The sequence below is a fragment of the Pecten maximus genome, chromosome 12 (genome assembly GCF_902652985.1).
Source record: "Pecten maximus chromosome 12, xPecMax1.1, whole genome shotgun sequence".
NCBI classification, from domain to species: Eukaryota; Metazoa; Mollusca; class Bivalvia; order Pectinida; family Pectinidae; genus Pecten; species Pecten maximus.
This window is the reverse complement of record NC_047026.1, coordinates 11,222,519-11,244,095: the sequence shown is the minus strand read 5'-3', so window position 1 is coordinate 11,244,095 and position 21,577 is coordinate 11,222,519. Positions and strand designations below refer to the sequence as shown.

The following is a 21,577-nucleotide window of genomic DNA, read 5'->3' as shown; positions in this document are numbered from 1 at the left end:
CGTCTATGTCCCTTATAAGATAGTTACATAATGTTATCTATGTATGTCCCTTATAAGATAGTTACATCATTTCCCCCGTCTATGTCCCTTATAAGATAGTTACATCATTTTCTTTATGTATGTCCCTTATGAGATAGTTACATCATTTTCCCCGTCTATGTCCCTTATAAGATAGTTACATAATTTTATCTGTGTATGTCCCTTATAAGATAGTTACATCATTTCCCCCGTCTATGTCCCTTATAAGATAGTTACATCATTTTCTCTATGTATGTCCCCGTTATAAGATAGTTACATTATTTTCTCTGTGTATGTCCCTTATAAGATAGTTACATCATTTCACCCGTCTATGTCCCTTATAAGATAGTTACATCATTTTCTCTATGTATGTCCCCGTTATAAGATAGTTACATTATTTTCTCTGTGTATGTCCCTTATAAGATAGTTACATCATTTCCCCCGTCTATGTCCCTTATAAGATAGTTACATCATTTTATCTGTGTATGTCCCTTATAAGATAGTTACATCATTTTATCTGTGTATGTCCCTTATAAGATAGTTACATCATTTTATCTATGTATGTCCCCGTTATAAGATAGTTACATCATTTTATCTATGTATGTCCCTTATAAGTCTCATTCATTCTAGATGATAGGCCAATGTAATATCACCATGTCTCCCGACCACCCATGACATTATTATCTAGTCATCATGATGTCCATTTCACTAATTCTTCGAATCCGACTTGAAAAGCCACAGCACTGCACCATTTAGTTCCCTGAGTCTCATTCACTAATACCTCGATGTCCATCAGATCACCTGGTCCAGGTTGCAAAATAAAATTAAAAGCACAAGCGGCAACAACTCCAAAGATAATGGGTATAGGGCCGGGTAGGAGGGAATACAAATTTTCAGTTATGACCACAAAAAACACCCCAAAATGCTATCAATATATTCCCTAAATTTTTTTATCAGCCCTTACCATGGGCTTCATTTAGACGGAGGCTTCACCACAGCGCCTGTTGTTTGGACCTAACAAACCAAGTGATGTCTGAGCTTGCATTATACAAAGGGGAGCAACTCTTATTAAAGTAGGTAACGAATAGAATCAAATGACGAACAAATACGACATAAAATCAAGTGACGAACAAATACGTCATAAAATCGAGTGACGAACAAATACGTCATAAAATCGAGTGACGAACACATACGTCATAAAATCGAGTGACGAACAAATACGTCATAAAATCAAGTGACGAACAAATACGTCATAAAATCAAGTGACGAACACATACGTCACTAAACAAATATCAAGGAACAACTCCTTTAAAATATCTGCAAAATCTCATTTTGCAGGGCAACAATGGTCTTTGTTCCATAATGCCATCTATGTTTTAGCCATAGATGTAATTGGTATTAAGTGTTTGAGCGTGTAATACATATAGAGGTTACACAACGAGTGGTTGTTTGATATGGAATATATTTCACACTCGTAAGTTATTTTTTAAAAGTTGCAAAAAACACTCGCTAGCTCGTGTCTTTTGTAACTTTAAAAAAATAACTTACTCGTGTGAAATAAATTCCATATCCAACAACCACTCGTTGTGTAACCTCTATTTCTACCACAATACGCTGTGTTATTCCACTCTCAAGCCATTGTATAAATGTGCTGACTGTTGGATAAATATATGTTATATACCACTAAAGGTATATGACCTTCCAGTCTTTTGATTGGTCAAGAATTCGAGCAATAATTGTTAATTAGTATTCCTGTACAATAATTGTTAATTAATATTCCTGTACAATAATTGTTAATTAATATTCCTGTACAATAATTGTTAATTAATATTCCGGTACAATAATTGTTAATTAGTATTCCTGTACAATAATTGTTAATTAGTATTCCTGTACAATAATTGTTAATTAGTATTCCTGTGCAATAATTGTTAATTAGTATTCCGGTACAATACTTGTTAATTAGTTTTCCTGTACCATAATTGTTAATTAGTTTTCCCGTACAGTAATTATTTAATTATTAGCATTCCAGAACAATAATTAATTCGCTGTCTCTAATTACAAGATTAGAATATTTTGTATTTTACAGCTAGATAAAGACATTCTAAGAGACTGGTGTTTTCTCTACTTTTCCTAAGTTAATCATTTGAAAACACGAGGAACCTACATGAAAAAAATCCGAGAAATATCCTTTAAGAACTTTATGAATTAACAAACTTCAACTAAAACAAGAAGAATCTAAATGAAATTCAAAAAATAACTTTCTGAGAAATAGCGATCGTAATTTCAGCTGTCAAAATTCAAAAAGGTCACCTGCAAATTGTAGGTGAAAGGCGAGTGTATAACCACTGTTTCGACCGTGTACATTTTTTCGATAAAAAATGGTAGGATTGAGGAGATTCAGGTGTGTGGGAAAATGAACGCAACTAATTTTCGTTAGTAAATTATATGCCTTTTTTCAAGTTTTGAATCCGCCACAGTAATTTATTATTTCAAACCTTTGGAGGCTAAATGTTACATTATGTTACCTAATGTAAATGATAGTCTTCTGTCTTCATGCATTTTCGGGTTTAGTATATGTGTATATGTATTGATGTTTTTTGACTGAAAATAAAAAGATTTCCAAATTAAAAACAAAAAACGTTTTATAAATATTTTTTTCTATGTACTGTGTTTTCGCTTCTATTTAACGTGGTTTTGTTTTGCAAGTGTATCGCACATTGACTCTATATATGTTGATTGTTATCATTGAACGACTTTTTTAACCTTGCACTTTGTACCTCAACACGTTTTGTGATTCCCGAATAACGTGGTTCCGGTTCGAATATTACTTACGTTTCTTAAGCGTCCAACTGACATAGACACAATTTAAACCGACAGTCTTTCGGGCGATTGAATTGCACGGCCTCAAAACGTTAAAAGTGGCAGAAACACAAGATGGACGAACAAGTCTTGATCGTGATAACTTTGCTGTTAACTCCACTTGTTCTCCTGATGTTTCTAGCCGTAGTGTTGGCGTCGCTTGGACAGAGTCTTGGTTTGCGAAGAAAATATGCTGACTTGATGTTAAAAATATTTCAGGTAATTATACTGACATCGAAATGTCTTGCATTCCCCTTGCCTCAGTGTGTTAACGTTCCAGATGAACACACTTCAGCAGCATTTTAAATTTCTTTTGTATATATATATATAGGCTAAGGTGTGCTAAAAAAATGATACATGGATGCGGGGTCGAGTAGGAAAAAAAATCTATGATGTTAAACACTTATATTTTATTTTATGTTTGGTGTTTAAAATCTATATATTATCAAGTAGCTGGAGCCCGGCTAGAACGAATATTCATACCCTGCCTACACTGCTCTCCGACGACCATCTGTCAGAAATTGTCCGTCCGTCGTCCAGAGCTACGTTATCGCAGCTAGAGCCCGGCAACTCTGGGTATATAATATAATGTAGTCAAATGTGACTGCTGTACTGAGGTTTGGATGAATGTGAACAAATTACTTAATACTAACCTACTATGTACTTATTGATACTTGGGGATATTGAATTGTTTCCTGTGGAATATACATATTTTACAGACATAAATTGGAATATGGATATATTCTATCATGTAATATAAGTGCATTATATATATCATGTAATATAAGTGAATTATATATGATATGCTACAAGTACCCATTCAGTCCCATCTATTATTTACTTCATTTGTATGATGGTGTAGCAATATTGGTGACCAGCTGGTAGCTCAATTGGTAGAGCACTCAGCTAGTATTCGGAGGTCCCTGGTTCATACACTGGTCTGGCAGCTACATTTTGTCTTTCTCCTGTTAAATAATTGGCAAGCTTGCCAACCCTTGTTAAAAGCATTGGGGGTACACGTAGCAAGGGGATATCCGAACTTGTGGTCTTCGGGGAGAAGACATGAAAAAAGGAGGGAGGAATGTTGTGGAACTGGACTGGGTCAAACATCCGCGACCAGGTAGCTCCATTGGTACTGGTAGAGCATTCAGCTAGTGTTCAGAGGTTCCAGGTTTGAACCCAAGTCTAGCTGCTTCATTTTCTCTTTTCTTAAAATGGTGCAGCAAAACCAACCCTTTAAGTGAATGAGGTCTTTGACATGTGTTGTGTGGATATTTCAAGAATTAAGTATTCTGAAGTGACATTTCAGTTATTTGTTTTGTTGAGAAAGAAATTAATACCTTGCTGTTCAGGAAACAAGATTTCAAACATGGCTGTCTCTACTAGGGGTGCAAGATTTTTCCCACACGATTTCAAAGTTCAAGTAGTAAAAGGATTGATTAGAAATATAGAGATGGGGCCGCAGTGGTTAAGGTGTACCAACACTTTATCCCTCGCCCTCCACCACTGGGTTGCGAGTTCGAAACCTACGTGGGGCAGTTGCCAGGTACTGACCGTAGGCCGGTGGTTTTTCTCCGGCTTTCCTCCCCCTTCAAAACCTGACACAAAAGCAAACCAAATGGTTAGGAGAGCTTTAAAATCCCTCTAGAAATCCTGTCCCATGAGCTACTACATATAGTACAAGAGGACAAAACTCCATATAGTTAAATACCATATTTAAACTTCAGTGAGCACATGTAGCCAACTTTAAATATCTTAAAGAATCTTTACTCAGGGGTACTGAAGGGCCAGTATGCATAGTGGTATCAAACATGTAATTATGGCATTGGGTTTGTTGTTGGATACATTCTGTTTTTTTATAATCCTTTTTTTCCCAGAACATACATGCATAAAATTTTACAGTCCTTTCTATACCATCACATGACTTGTAACTTATACAACTATACCTCTCCTTGTGACTGTCAAATATCTCCCAGAATAAGCATTTAGCTCCAATACTGTCACAAATAACTTTAAAACTCTATGTCAAATAATTGTAGATTGCTTTACAAGATTATCAGTACCTCTTTGATTAATGAATTACTATGTGCAGCTAGCTATGTATTTTCAGTCCATCATCATGCGGATGGTAGGCTATTCAAATCGACCTGCATCCGTGGTCTGTCCCTCCGTCCCTCCGTCCCTCTGTAAACAATTCTTGTTATCGCTATTTCTCAGAAGCTACTAAAGGGATCTTTCTTAAGTTTCCATTGATCCCTAGTTTTGCATATTGCATTTTGGTACTGACTGAAAAACATCATGGCCAACAGGGCAGCCATTTTGGATTTTGACAATTGAAGTTTGTTATTGCTATTTCTCATAAAGTACTAATATAAACGGATCTTTCTAAAATTTCATATTTAAGTTCCCATTGGTCCTTTTGTTGTGCATATTGCATTTTGGGACCAATTTGAAAACAATATGGCTGACAGCTGCAGGCGACCATCTTGGATTTGGACAATTGAAATTTGTTATCACTGTTATCGCTATGTCTCAGAAAGTACTAACGGGATCTTTCTCAAATTTAATATGTAATTTACCCTTGGTCTGTTGTTGTACATATTGCATTTTGGGACAGATTGGAAAACAAAATGGCTGAAAGGTGGCCATCTTGGATATTTTCAATTCAAGTTAGTTATTAATATTTTTCAGTAAGTCTTATTTCTAATGTAAGTTTCCAGTGGTCCCTAGTTGTGCATATTGCATTTTGGGACCGATCAGAAAACAACATGCGGGCTGACAGGTGTTAAAAGTTTTGAAGGAAGAGTGAAAGAAGGGAAAAAGAAGAGAAAAGATCAGTCTTTCATTTGACTGCAGATATGGATCATTCAATAGTGGGCGCCACGTGCACGATCCCTCTGGGATCTCATGTCATGTTTTGAAATATTATTGTAGATGATGTATGATAAAATGACAGACTTTTACAGTACAATATCACATACGCTGTACATAATACTACATATACTCATGATCATATTGCCAACATGCATAGCATGCAATTCCACAGCCTGACATGGTGTCAGGGCCAGAGGAAACTCCGGCTAGCGATTCCACTATAATTTATAAATATTCTCAAGGAGTTTTGTTGATTTTATTTTTAGTACAGATACGTATACATATAAATAAGATATAATAAGTTTGATTGTGCTTGAGATGAGAATCAACTTGATACTCTTTTTTGTCAAAATGATTAGTACATTTAAGATTGCTTTTCAAACTCTTTTTCTGCTGAATTTTTCTAGTATTTCTATTTTCAATCACATATTTTTCTTTACATTGTGTAAATTAAATCATCTGGAAATTATGGAAATTAGAGAGTAATGTTTATTAATTTGTCAATGAGTAGAAAGAATGCTTACTACACTGTTGAACTGTTTTGTCATCTGAATGATACCATATATACATACACTCTCAGAATGTTTTTAGGATTAAGTGCTTTTTTTTGTGTGTTTTATAGTGGGGTCAGGAGAGGATAGCTTTGTATAATGAAACTCAAAGACAGTACAGTCGATCAGAATCAGAAGAAGAGGAAGAAGATGAGGAAGAACTGAGAGGAGAAAAAGAAAATGGTATACTACCCTTTTCATAATCAATATATAGATATATGTATATATGTATAAAAAACAAACAAAGCTTAACAACAAACTTTCTAGCACTTTCACAGGTTTTGCTGCTCCTCAGGAAGCTGTGAAAGCGCTAGAAAGTTTGTTAAGTTTTTTAGGTCACCTGAGACAAAGTCTCAAGTGACCTATATAGCTATTCTTATCGCCTTTTGTCCGTCGTCGTGCGTCGTCCGTCGTCCGTTCGTAAACAATTTACATTTTCAACTTCTTCTCCAAAACCACTGAACCAAATTCAATGAAATTTGGCAGGGAGCTTCTATGGCTAAAGTTCAACTAAAATTGTGAATTATATGGTCCCCATCCCCCAGGGGCCTGAGGGGCGGGGCCAAAAAGGGTCAAATTGACTAAAACTTCAAAAATCTTCTTCTCTACTCTCAGATAAGGTGGAATCAAACACTCTTCATAGATGAAAGGGTCTTAAGGTGCTTTACCAAAATTGTGAATTTCATGACCCTGGGGTCTCACGTTTGCCCCAGGGGAGGGGGTAAACTTTACTATAGTTTATATAGGGAAATCACATTTTTGACTATTATTTGTTGGATTTGTATTGGAATTCATTCTAACTTGTATCAAATTATCAGCATGGGATGACACTTTGATGGTATGTACATGTTATCCCTAGTTGACCCCCAGGGGCTGATGGGCGGGGCCAAAAAGGGTCAAATTAACTGAAATTTTAAAAATCTTCTTCTCTGCTCTCAGATATGGTAGAATCAAATACTCTTCATAGATGAAAGGGTCTTTACTAAAATTGTGAATTTCATGACCCTGGGGTCTCACGTTTGCCCCTGGGGAGGGGGTAAATTTTACTATAGTTTATATAGGGAAATCACATTTTTGACTATTATTTGGTGGATTTGTATAGGAATTCATTCTAACTTGTATCAAATTATCAGCATGGGATGACAGTTTGATGGTATGTACATGTTGGCCCTGGTTGACCCCCAGGGGCTGGTGGGCGGGGCCAAAAAGGGTCAAATTGACTGAAATTTCAAAAAATCTTCTTTACTCTCAGATATGGAAGAATCAAATACTCTTCATAGATGGAAGGGTCTTAATGTGCTTTACCAAAATTGTGAATTTCATGACCATGGGGTCTCACGTTTGCCCCTGGGTAGGGGGTAAACTTTACTATAGTTTATATAGGGAAATCACATTTTTGACTATTATTTGTTGAATTTTTATTGGAATTCATTCTAACTTCGTTAACGTTATCAGCTTGGGATGACAGTTTGATGGTATGTACATGTTAGCCCTGACTGACCCCCAGGGGCTGATGGGTGGGGCCAAAAAGGGTCAAATTAACTGAAATTTTAAAAATCTTCTTTACTCTCAGATATGGAAGAATCAAATAACGGTACTCTTCATAAATGGAAGGGTCTTAATGTGCTTTACCAAAATTGTGAATTTCATGACCCTGGGGTCTCACGTTTGCCCCTGGGGAGGGGGTAAACTTTACTATAGTTTATATAGGGAAATCACATTTTTGACTATTATTTGTTGAATTTTTATTGTAATTCATTCTAACTTCGTTAACGTTATCAGCTTGGGATGACAGTTTGATGGTATGTACATGTTAGCCCTGACTGACCCCCAGGGGCTGATGGGTGGGGCCAAAAAGGGTCAAATTAACTGAAATTTTAAAAATCTTCTTCTTACAACCCAAATAAGGTAGAATTAAATACTCTTCACATATCGAAGGGTCTTAAGGTGCTTTACCATAATTGTGAATTTCCTAGCCCTGGGGTCTCGTGTTTGCCCCATGGAAGAGGATAAACTTTACTATAGTTATAGGGAAATCACATTTTTGACTATCATTTGTTTTATTTGTTTTGAAATTCATTCTTTCATTCAAATTTACTGAAATATTTCAAAAATCAGGTGACCGTTAAGGCCCATGGGCCTCTTGTTTATATATATACATGTATATGCAATTCTACATGGATACAAACTTTTTTCGGGCTATATACTCTTATACATGTACGTAGGAATACTTGCCAACTTAATTCTTGTAATTTCCATCCATGGGAGAGATATTGATGGCATGTACATGTGTGTAACATTTGAAGTAAAGGATATTAAGTTTTATAGATCTCCCTTTGACAAACTAGTACTTTAGTTAAAAGTACATCTATAAAAAATTGCTATTTTCTATAGGACACATTTTGTTTTGAAAATTATGAACAGTAAAATAGATTTCCTGATGATTCATGTATGTATATTTAAGGCGAAAAATCCAATGTGCATTGAAGTTTAATATATTAGCATTTTCTATATATTTCTGTTAAATAGGCAATATTTGTAATACACATCTTTTTTTTTATTTGATCATTTAAAATAAAAGAAAGAAATTTCCAGAATGGTATAGATCCCTTCAATCAAATTTTGACTGTACATACGTATGTCTGGTCTGGCTAAGTAATATACAGTGTACGTAGATCTGGTAATTAGCTGTATACTGTATGTACTAGTGATTATTTGTATAATGGATGTTGATATACAGAGTTAATTGTTAATCTGTTTCCAGGCCACGATAAGCAAGTCATCCGTCGCGACATCTCTATCTCTGCTATTGGTGGTCTAAGGATGCCATCGAGGAGACCAGAATATGATATCACAGATTTGAAAAAGGAATTCCACGTCTCTGACATCATGTACTTTGCAAAATGCGGAGTTGAAGTAAGTACATTTAATTTATACGATTATAACTCTTCACATGTTTCATGAACTTTTTGCTTAAACCTAATTAAAGGTAAACATCAGTCAATTCAATGAAAGAATTTGTATATTTTTTTACATATTGAATATTTTACTCGGGGCTATTCAAGTAAGTTATCCAACAGGAGGACTCCTGAGGTAAAGAAAATCTATACATAGTGGGTGCTGGCAAAAGTCATGCTTATCATGTCAAATGTGATACTGATCACATTAATTCACATTTAAACGACTGTGTGCATATTTTTGACAAATCTGAAGTCCTCCCGTTAGGTAGATATTTGGCTAGAATATATAGCAGTATACTATCTGGAGTGTTTGTATCATAATGACTTAACAGTTCTTAAATAATATTGAAAGGTCACAATATGACACACTGACTCAGGTCTCCTCAAAACAGTTGATGTATGATCATATCCCAGTAATGTAATGATTAATTTTTATCCTGATTAGATGGTTAGGCCAAAATTAAAAATATAGTTGGTTTGGTGTAACTCGCCCAACCCAGAAAAAATGTGCCAACTCAAAACATTTTATTGTGAAAAATAAAACATTGTTTTTTGACGATTTTACTGTTCAGAAGTTGCTGTGCAGGTTTGAAACTACATCTCCCAAACCCAAATATGGTTGATGTGTGTTTCTTTTGTTAAGAAAACAAAATAAATAATGATTTCCATATTCTGGTTTGTTTTCCTATTAAATGTTGAAAATCTGTTTTCAGAACTGAATAAAAACAAAATTCAGCCTTACCTACCTTCCCATATGTAATTAAATTAGACCCCCTGGTCAGGTTACAGCAAACCAAGATATTTTTAAGGGTGGCCTCATTTTTTTCCCATCACTTTGTTTACCCTGGTATCTTGTTTGTTTTCTCTACAGGCAATCATTGAGGATGATGTCACACAATGTTTTACAGCTGAAGGTTGGTCATCTTTAAATTAAAATACATTTTGAGAAAAATTTGAAGATTTTATTTTATTTTATGATATTTATAAATATGATGGATGGTGATATGTGCTTAATATAAATACTATAACTAAGATATTATTAAATATCATTAATGTCAAATATTTCTTTTTGTTTTTGTTGTAGAGCTTAAAAGTTGGAATTTTCTTACCAGAACAACACTTGGCTACCAATTTATCAGGTATTTATGGAATTTATAAGTTTAACTGGAACCATTCCTATACAATGATGGACTGATAAATATGCTTAGGAGCTCTATTGATGAGAAAGTAATGAGTCCTTATAGAAGGTTATTTAATATTTGGATTTTAATACCAGGTACATAATGATAGTCTCATACTACACTTAAGGGCCTAACACGTACAACTAAACCAGAGCAGACAAATAAAAACTGCGGAAAATTCCGCGGAGAAAAGCACTTGAAAATCATAATTGGTCGCAGCATTATTGATGCAGTTCCAGTGTGATACTATTATTATAATGTTGTCCTAGCTACCTATTTATATCTCATGCAAATACAGGTTAGATCTCCTATGTTTGAGACAGTTACATTACTTGCTAATTTTGTTTTCATTTATTGCAGTGTACGCCTGACTATTCTGTGGTGTTTAGGATGTTTTGTGAGATACTTCATTCTCTTACCCTTCAGGTAATTAAAAATCTCAAATTTAACCTACAAAGTTTAGCATTGTTCTTCAGAATATATACATGAGAATGAATACGTGAGATTCTAAATTACTGAATTAATCTCACATGAGATTCTAAATTACTGGTTTAATCTCACATGAGATGCTAAATTACTAGTTTAATCTCATGAGATCCTAGATTACTTGTTTAATCTCACATGAGATTCTAAAATACTCCGACTTTTAATTTCAAATGAGATTTTGACTCATATGAGATTCTAAATTACTAGTTCAATCTCATATAAGATGCTACACTACTGATTTAATCTCATATTTTTCATTTTGTATTTTACAACATACACATTTTGAGTGCCAAATTAATTGAATGTTTTTTTTATTTTTTCAGAGTGCTTGTCCTTATTACAGGGTTATCCTGGTTAATCCTCTCAACAGCAGTCATTGGATATCTTCCAGAGAACAAGTATGTTACAAAATTACATAAAATGTTCCCGGTATGTAATGGTTTACTGATAAACTTTTGGGTTTGTTAATTGCGTGCCAAATGGTTAGAGAGTCGTTTGTTTATGAAATAAGGACAGACCTAGCAAATTTTGTTATTTTCAGACAACCCTTGACATAGACCTATAGTGACATCTTTAGTTCCATCAAGATATATGAAATATATATTACATTTAAAAACAGGCGCACCATTTTGTCCTCATTAATGAACTGGCCCTTGGTTAGGTCTAAACCCACTTGTGTTGTAACCAGTTGTGAATTAGAAATGAAAGTTGTATTTGAAATTATTATTGCAATAGGATAATTATATAATAAAATCCAAGCCATGACTTCTCCCTCTAAGCAGGGTAGGAGGAATACGGATTAAGCTGTAAGATAGTAAAAGGATTTGTATGAATGAATATCACGGTGACCCACTGAACAGTTGTCCTGTACTGTATATTTGGGATCCAATATGTTTCAGCTTATGTTAGTATCCTCCATGGATCGAAGGGATACAGCTTTAATCCAAACATTGCAAATTAGCATTATCACTATCTAGAAGTCATTGTTCTGGATGTCATACTATTTAGCACATCACAATATCAGCACATGCATCACAGCCCTACAAAAAAGGGGACGCGGTGGCCGAGTGGTTAAGGTGTCTCAACACTTAATCACTAGATCTCCACCTCTGGGTTATGAGTTCGAAACCTACGTGGGGCAGTTGCCAAGTACTGACCGTAGGCCGGTGGTTTTTCTCTGGGTACTCCGGCTTTCCTCAACCTCCAAAACCTGGCACGTCCATAAATGACCCTGGCTGTTAATAGGACGTTAAACAAAATAAACCAAACCAAACCAAACCTACAAAACCAATATATACATCATCTGAATTTAACTTGACTTAGCCTGCACCCATTCATAATGGTTCAGGATAATCTGATGATTATGCTGTACATGTATTAAAATCACTTAATGTCTTCTAAAAAAATCATCAGTGTAAGAATAAATTTAAAGGAAAAATTATTTCACACAATTGGAAACATTACTCCTCATTAATGAGAACTCATTTTCCAGATGGTTTACAATATTATGTAATTGTGACATTAAGATTCATCTGAACTCAATATTATCACATTTTTTTCAGCCTAAAGAAAAGATTAAATAAACGTGCCAGTCTGATGTCACATCGTATGTTAGCGAGAGCGTGTTCTGCGGTGTTGACCTTCCACAACCGAGAGAATATCGCCAAGAACGGGATATGTGTGGCCAACCATACCTCACCCATAGATGTCATCATTCTCTCCTGTGATAGTTGCTATGCTATGGTAAATTTTAATATTGTGTTGTACTGTATTCGCATATGTGATATATCATCGTAACATACAGTATACAGCTGTGATGGGAACCAGTTTCATGATCAATAGATGGAAACACAAAATCGATTGATTACCAGTTACAAGTATCATCAGTTTTCTAAATTAAGCACAGAATTGCTTTTTGGAAAAAAAAATTTGTATAACTCAAGTACATTTATTACATATTTAGCCTTTGTTACCAATATTTTTAATACTGAACACAAAGTATTTAACAGCTGTAAACATATATTTTGTAATCTCCTTAATTTATGTTAATGACCAATAAATATCACTGCAATATAAAACCAATTACATAAAGCCGAAGATTTATGGATATTTCCAGAAATTTTCGATTAATTGCCTTTTCAAAATTATCATCAATGATCAGCTTTATTTTTTTTTTCTACTAATTTTCGACCATCAGCCCAACACTAATATAAAGAGATTTTTCAATTTCTGTAATGTTGATTGGACAAATTTTTGTACAAAGAATAATTTACATTATGGTATCAAAGTTATAATTACATACAGAGCAAAATTGACATTAAAATTTTTTTGATTTTGTCATTAAAGAAGAAGTTTACTTGGGTAACTGTTTTTGTTATGTAAAATAGTGTCTGAGTGTGTATGAATATGCATAATTAAGAGATCAAATGGTGAACATTTATATTAGAAATCATGCTTCAAACTAATTTTTCTTCAGGACTTTTCAGAAGTTTTATATATCTTGATGGTGTAAGATTCACAAGCATTTACTTTCATAATGTGAAGAAGTTCAGGATGGTATGTCAGGTGGTTAATGAAAATATTGTCCTAATTTTCCAGGTTGGACAAGCCCACAATGGATTCCTCGGCATTGTCCAGCGAGCTCTCTCTAGGGCTACATCTCATATCTGGTTTGAAAGGTCAGAGGTCAGGGACCGACACTTGGTAGCTAGAACGTACGTAACCTAAGACAAATATATTTGTATAACAGTCATAATTCATCAGTTCTTCTGACAGTGACTGACACAAAAAATAATTTGAGGATTAATTAATATTCTTGTACGGTAAGAATTAATTTACCAACTTACATGTTTTCTGAAAGTAATTGTGATCCATTAGCATTTGACAAAATTAGTAATTTGATGATAGAGTGTATTAAGTATTAGAGAATTATGAACAGATTCAAATGTAAAAATTTCGGCTATGAACAAAAGTATATATTACATACCCATAATATTTCATCATGGTATAATGGTGTATGTGTTTTCTTGTGTAATGTGAGTGTATTTGTTACAGATTAAAAGAACATGTAGATAACGAAGATAAACTACCTATATTGATATTTCCTGAAGGTAAGATATATATCTGGGTTATAAAAGTTAACAATCAGTTTCAGGGTTGCCAACCTGTAAGTAGCCCAATGTGGGAGATCTCCCACATTGGGCTCTTCCAATGTGTGAGACATTTTGACGACGTCGCGGCATCACACCGTTTTATTATTTGATTAAATGTTATAGAAAAAATATCAGACATTAACAGATATTTAAGCCATTTATTTAATATATCTTCTTGCTTTGAAATCTCCTCCTTTGGAGCAAGCTGGTAGTCAATAATTTCCTCCTCAAGTGAATCCTTCTCCTCACCCTTGGTGACATTACATGTAATGTTGTAGAACTTAAAGAACTAAATAAGTTTCCAATAGTTTTTGTAAGTTGATTATTAATAGTTTAGTGTTAATATTATAAAATGTTTTGAAGCAATGGATAACTTTTCTATTTATATCATGTAGGCGTTTGAGATTTTTGGGTTTAATTTCTAGTAGATAAAGTATATAGCTCTATGGCTAGGTACCAAAAAATCCATGTCAAAGAAGGATCATGCAGGGGGAACTTTGCAATCATTTTGTCCGTCACTGCCGTATAGAATTTCCTGATTGTCTTGCAAAAGTAAAAATAAAATGCGATTACTTATGAATTATCTGTCAAGAGTTTAATTTCTAGCTGTGGTAATTATATAAACTTTTACCTGAAAAACCAACTCAATGCCAACTGACAAAATGTGGCGTTTTATATCACATACTGCGATTGATCTGATCGAAAAGTTAGCTTTAAACAACTTGCAATAGGCATGCTCATTTCCGAAAAGACTTTTAGAAATCCAATCGTGATTTTTTTTCCCCATGGCGATTCTTTGAACTTGGCGAGCTTAGTGGACCAGATAGCGATCTTTTTCCTTTTAGGCGACGGCATATTTCACGAAATATCAAAAGGATTGTTCAGTTATAAACTGAGAATGTGAATATTACTCACTATTTTTGTAGGCCTAAGCTTAGTTATCGCATTCAGAAGTCAGCTCTCCGAACGTGTGAGATTTGTACCTCACGTTACGTGAGGATTGCTTCAGCGTGAGAAGGGACATTTTAGGGACGTTTTTACGTGAGTTTTTTTGTCTCACGTGAGTGAGTTGGCAACCCTGCAGTTTACATGGCCCACTATTCCTGTTAAAATTATGTACCCATTTATCTCAACAATTAAATTTTGTCATTGATTGGATTTCCTGTCAAAAGACTTATTTGCACATAAGTTTTGAATTCTATTATTCTAAGATGATGAGATGAAAAGTTAACATAAAACATGAGATTGTACAGATGTTTTACTCGATTTTAATTCAGCATTGTTTAAAAACTATTAGCCTAAGATTAAATCATCAACTCACCAGAATTTGACCTGAAATTGAAGTGAAAATTTCTTCATGTAAAATTGACCTCATTTTCAAGTTAATTTCATATCAATGTCTTTTCAGATCAAATTTACCTCAAGACATTTCTCTGTATATGTTCAGTTCTTAAGCATATTTAATTTGACATTTATTTAGCAACAATATCATTGTATACGGTCAACATATTAATTTTGGGGCACTCAAATTTTAGCGCAAGGAATAGTATATAGATAATGTATATTAGTGCAATGCTTTAAGAGCATGCAAAAGCTGCTAAAATAAGATTATCGTTAAAATATGTACATTTACAGTATATAAATACTTCTTTTCTTAAAATATTTTAGAGATTTATTTAGTATTTTATTCATGTTCCTATTTTTATCTATTGTAGGTACATGTATAAACAATACTTCAGTGGTGATGTTTAAGAAGGGAAGTTTTGAAGTGGGATCCACGATATATCCCGTAGCTATAAAGGTATGTGCTGTTGTTTACTGACCGGCCTAATGGTCTGTGTTACTAAACTATAAATGGCAGGTCAAAGAGTATACCCGGGCACTGTGCTGGCAAAATTGACCTGTACATTGTTCATGTTCAACTGTTACATTTCAGGATTTTTTTCTTCATACTTTTAATATTATATACAAATGTCTATACAATGTAACAGTCACTGTAAGACACTGCTAAAATTTAAAAGTATTCATATAGACAATGGTAGAAGGATTTGTATGGTATGTGATGCACCTACAATTGGTGATGGGGATCAGTTTCACTCGCAGAATTGATAATTGGAAACTCGAAATCGATGGATTATCAATTGTAATTGGTTTTCTAAGTTTAGCACAGAATTGCCCTTTCGTAGAAAATTTAGATCTGTGTAATCACTTTTAACGACCAATGAATATATCAGTAAAATATAAGATCAACTCTTTCTTGGTTCAGTAATATTCCAAAAATACACAAAGCCATAGATTTATGAACACTTTTAGAAATTTCTGATTCATTGCCTTTTCAAAATCGTCATCGATGATCAGTTTAATTTTCTTTTTTCAAATAATTTTCGATTATTTTTTATCATCTGCCAATCACTACCTACAATCATCAGAACTCTACAGTACTGTATTATTTAATAATCAAATATACATCATTTGTACTTTGCATGCTTTACAGAAAAGACATAACATTTCAATTTTACAGTTTTTTTGTGGAAAGAGAAAATTAAAAAATTAAATAAAAAATACTTGACTAAAATGTTTTTTTTTTTATGTTTAAATAGGTTTAATGATAATGCTTAAAATTAAGTAGGTTTAGTGATAATGCTTAAATTGAAATTGTCAGAATAATATTATACATATAATTTAAATTATCTTCTCTTTTCCATGGACTCAAACACACGGAAGTACGAGTTGTACATGTAGTGTACATGTCTGTTCATGGCTGCTGAATTCTGAGAGACTTTACATGTACCGCCAAATACACAGACTAAGAACATTGACCAGTAACACCAGAACTCGCCCTTTCACACCTCACACACACATACACAGGTAACATTACACAGGTACACACATACATACACAGGTAACATTACACAGGTACACACATACATACACAGGTAACATTACACAGGTACACACATACATACACAGGTAACATTACACAGGTACACACATACACAGGTAACATTACACAGGTTCACACACATACACAGGTAACATTACACAGGTACACACATACACAGGTAACATTACACAGGTACACACATACACAGGTAACATTACACAGGTACACACATACACAGGTAACATTACACAGGTAATATTACACAGGTACACACACATACACAGGTAACATTACACAGGTACACACATACACAGGTAACATAACACAGGTAACATTACACAGGTACACACACATACACAGGTAACATTACACACATACACAGGTAACATTACACACATACACAGGTAACATTACACAGGTACACATACATACACAGGTAACATTACACAGGTACACACACATACACAGGTAACATTACAAAGGTACACACATACACAGTGATAACAACAAACAACAATCTCATTGTTCATATACAAAAATGTATATAGTTTTTTTAACTGGAAAGGGTTCCTTTCTTTTGTTAGCTTCAAGGACATAATAAAATTACCATCAATATATATCATTTACTGTATCTTGAAACTAACGCAGAAAACCATTAGCAATTTTGAGTTTTTTTTGTTTTTGTTTATGTCTTTGAACGAATACATCCTATTTGTTTCTAATTTTTGTTAAAACTGATGAAATTTGAACCAAAGATTTAACATTTCCTGACCGTACTTTAGTGAGGATAGCAGTGATTTATTCAAATCTATCGAGAAATTCCTTCATACAGACACACATATGTGTATCCTTTAGCTATACTTCTTTTGTTATACAATAAAAAATTACATTTATGGGTTTCCTCCGAGCACTCTGGTCTCCTCCTACATGTACAGTTAGACCCATCACACTCTTACATCTGGGCCAGCAAAAGAGATTAATATCAAGTTGTTAAAACTTGTTTCACAATTATTGTAAAGTAAATTTATTATAATTAACTTTGTCTATGAAAATATATAAATTTGTTTGCACAGTATGATCCACGTTTTGGTGATGCATTCTGGGACAGCAGTAAGATGGGGATGTTAAGTCATGTATTCCAGATTCTGACAAGTTGGGCACTCGTTGCTGATGTATGGTACCTACCTCCAATGGAGAAAAAAGTAAGGCTTTAGCTTATTACATTTTCACACTTTTCATTTCAATAAATTATTGACAAACAGGCAAGCCTATATGTTATTTTCATGAGTGGTCGCTTCACAGGATTGTATGAAATTGTTAAAAAAAATGATATGAATCTTTGTAGGTTATACAATACAATGTCCATTTGAAAATCAAGATATACTGAAAAGTAATTTCTCCTCAGATTGAATCAGCTGATGAGATCATTATCAATTTAAAGGAAACTAGCATTTCTGAATTAAATTTATGTTCAATTTGTCTGGGTTTTTTTTTTCAGGAAAAAGAAGATGCAGTTACTTTCGCAAATAGAGTGAAAAAGGAAATTGCTAGACGAGGTGGATTAGTAGATTTAGAATGGTAAGTTTTAGTATCCTGTATTAGATAAGAGTGATACTTGAATCATGTCATGTTGTGAAACACACACTAATGGTTAACTAACTTGCTTCATTGGAATAATATTTACACTCTTAGGTCACCTGATTTTATAATCTTTATTAGCTCACCGGTTACAATTTTAAGTAACCGTGAGCTAATGCTGAACCCCCGACGTCCGCGTCCGCGTCCCACCCCACTTTAAAATTTTTGGGATCAGTTTTCGGAAAGCTTCCAAGTCCAAAAGTATACACCTCACACCATTCTAATTTGGTTTATACATTCATTAGAGGTCTAGGAGTAATTTCATCGCAAAAACCATGCAGAAAAACACTGTGATTTTTTCGCATTTTACCATTTTGTGGACTTAACTTTTTTGCCACCAAAACTCACTTTAAAGTTTTGGGGGTAAGTCCAAAAGTATACACCTCACACCCTTCTAATTCGTTTATACTTTCATTAGATTTTTTTTTTGGCATTTTACTATTTAGAGGACTTAATGGTTTTTTGCACCAAAACCCTCTTTAAAGGTTTTGGGGGTAAGTTTTGGTAAGCTTGTAAGTCCACACCCTTCTTATTTGGTTTATACATCCATTTGAGGTCTAGCTAGGAGCGATATTATGTGACGTACAATTTCAAAATGACATGCTTATACATACATAAAAAATGAATGCACAGTGTGATTTCTGCCACCGGTGAGCTTTTGCAATCATTGATTGCACTTGTTTGTATTGGTTTTAAAATTTGATTAGGGTTCTAGTTTTATGTGATAAGGATTATTAGTACCCTACCGGTGAAACCAGGGGATGATAGGTTTCCTCTCTGTCTGTCTGTCTTTCTGTCTGTCCATCCACTCAGTTTTCCACACTAATCTCAGTCATGCTTCAAGGTATGTTGGTGAAAGTTTGTAAACTTCAGTATGAGTAGCTACAAATCAAGTTCGAGTTTTAGGATTTTTTTGGTCAAGGTCAAGGTCACTGTTACTATTTTTAGCCGGGGACGCTAGGGGACAAGTTTTGCTTAAGCAATACCCAGAGTTCTGACGTTGTCGAGAATTATGCTGAATCGGATTCTTCATTCTATTTACAGGGATGGGCAGCTGAAGAGGATGAGAGCAAAAGAATCATGGAAGTTAAAACCACAAGAAGAGTTCAGTAAACTTTTGAAAGTTGAGTGAAAAGTGCCGCAAGAATATTGAGTGATAAGATTGTTAAGGTATAATTGGAGGATGGGAAAGATACAGAGAATTACCTTGGCATTCTATGTATAACGAATTGTGATATTTCTCGAAATATTAGTGCAAAACTGTGTTGTTAGTGTCTTTGATTTCTTAACCTTGAAACCGCCCAATCTCTGAAATAGTTATTTTTCAAAAATTCTTAGTTCTGCTAGTAGAAAAAGACATACTTAGAATAGTAGCCTATCTGAAGCAGGTTATCATGCAGTGTAAGCCATGTACAATTCCGTATTTGGAATCAAGCGTTTATGTAAGTTATTATGAATTTAACCATCCAATATTGACATTGTTAGCCCAGCAGATATACCCATAAATAACTGATCTCTAAAAACCTATATTGTCACACCCTCGGCCATTGGGCCTGTAGATTTAAGACTTTTAGAGTGAGTGTAACATTTGTGTTTACTCCACATTCTGGCCTGTATATGTACAAGGTGGTCGGAATCATTCCTCACAGAAGAGATTTTTAGTCCCTAAATCCTTTATCGTTTGTAGCACTGTAAAACAGTTAAAGTTTTCATTGTCATCCATTTGCCCTCAGAGAGGAGCGTAAATTCAACACATTCACATCATATGGAGGGAAATTCTTTGGCTAGTGAATTCAGAAGTTTGATCCAAGCATGTGTAGTTTTCTTTTTACTGTAATTATAATATTATAATAAGTCTTTGTAGTCCATGTCAATATGTTTGATTCCTCTGAAATACCGGAGCCCCGTTCGATTTGCACTCTTCTAAGAAGAGAAGCCTTCTAAGAAGATCGTATTCCGTTATATGTAAATCGAGTAAACCGGGAGAATAAAACAAAAAATAAGCAAGTTTTTAAGTTTTCTCAAACACGATGACACAAACATGTGCATGTATGTGTTATAAATCCTTCTCTAGTGAAACTCATCACTCGAACACTTAAAACATGGTCGCCGCCATCTTGGAAGATAAATCTTCCAGCTTCGAGACGGGAGAGGTAGAAGATCTTCCAGAAGCAGAAGAGCTTCAAATCGAGTGACCGGGAGATATATTCTAGAATGAGAAGAGTGCAAATCGAATGGGGCTAGGGGAGGCTGATGGTATGGGAACTGGTTCTATGGTTTCAGTATCATTTTCCGGTGACATCATTAGTTTTGTGTATGTGTTGGAGACATACTCCGACAACTTTACACTAGTATACAATAATACTATGTACATGACACAAAACGAAAAAAAAAAAATGCTGTTTTTTTCAAATACATAATTGTCTGGACTGTATCTTTTGGAAAAATCCACTTAGTAGAGGATGCTGTCTATTTGTTGGCTGTCCTATGTGGTAACTATAGTCGCTAGTTAGCTAGTAAAACATTTTTTTTTTCATAAATATTTCTTTGAAAAAACTTCTATGATTTTCTTCTGGAGTAAAAGACTATCTGACAAATACTGTTTGTCATAAAATACTGATGAGTACTAGTAAATAGATTTACATTATGTTACCTTTTTTATTCATTGCAATTAATTTTTTGTTCCTTAAATACAATCACAACTTACTGTTAAATCTTGATAAATAGTTATTTTTAGCTAGTTGTACATGCTTAGCTCGCATTGGCAACTTTACTCCAAACTGATCAATCTTTAAGCAATAGCTGTAGTCAGTCTTCTATTAAGCATATTAGCTTCTTGACCACCTGTTTAATTACACCCAGTATTAAATATTTTGTCCTGTTTTACAGCCAAAAACAAAGTTTCCTCTAGCTGAAATATGGATTACTTATTATTCCCAAAATTAGGGAAGGTCTCAAAAGTGTTAAAAAATAA

At 34.2% G+C, this 21,577-nt stretch overlaps 1 protein-coding gene across 1 annotated transcript; it reads left to right on the top strand.

Moving 5' to 3' along the window:
* The first annotated feature begins 2,952 nt into the window (after positions 1–2,952).
* LOC117339997 (glycerol-3-phosphate acyltransferase 3-like) lies at positions 2,953–19,868 on the top strand. Its single transcript, XM_033901736.1, has 14 exons — positions 2,953–3,096; positions 6,374–6,485; positions 9,067–9,218; positions 10,134–10,176; positions 10,347–10,401; positions 10,804–10,869; positions 11,253–11,327; positions 12,492–12,672; positions 13,528–13,643; positions 13,984–14,039; positions 15,797–15,882; positions 18,039–18,167; positions 18,464–18,543; positions 19,648–19,868. Exons 1-14 carry the CDS (start codon positions 2,953–2,955, stop codon positions 19,733–19,735), a joined length of 1,383 nt encoding a protein of 460 aa, XP_033757627.1. The 3' UTR covers positions 19,736–19,868.
* The last annotated feature ends 1,709 nt before the right edge of the window (positions 19,869–21,577 follow it).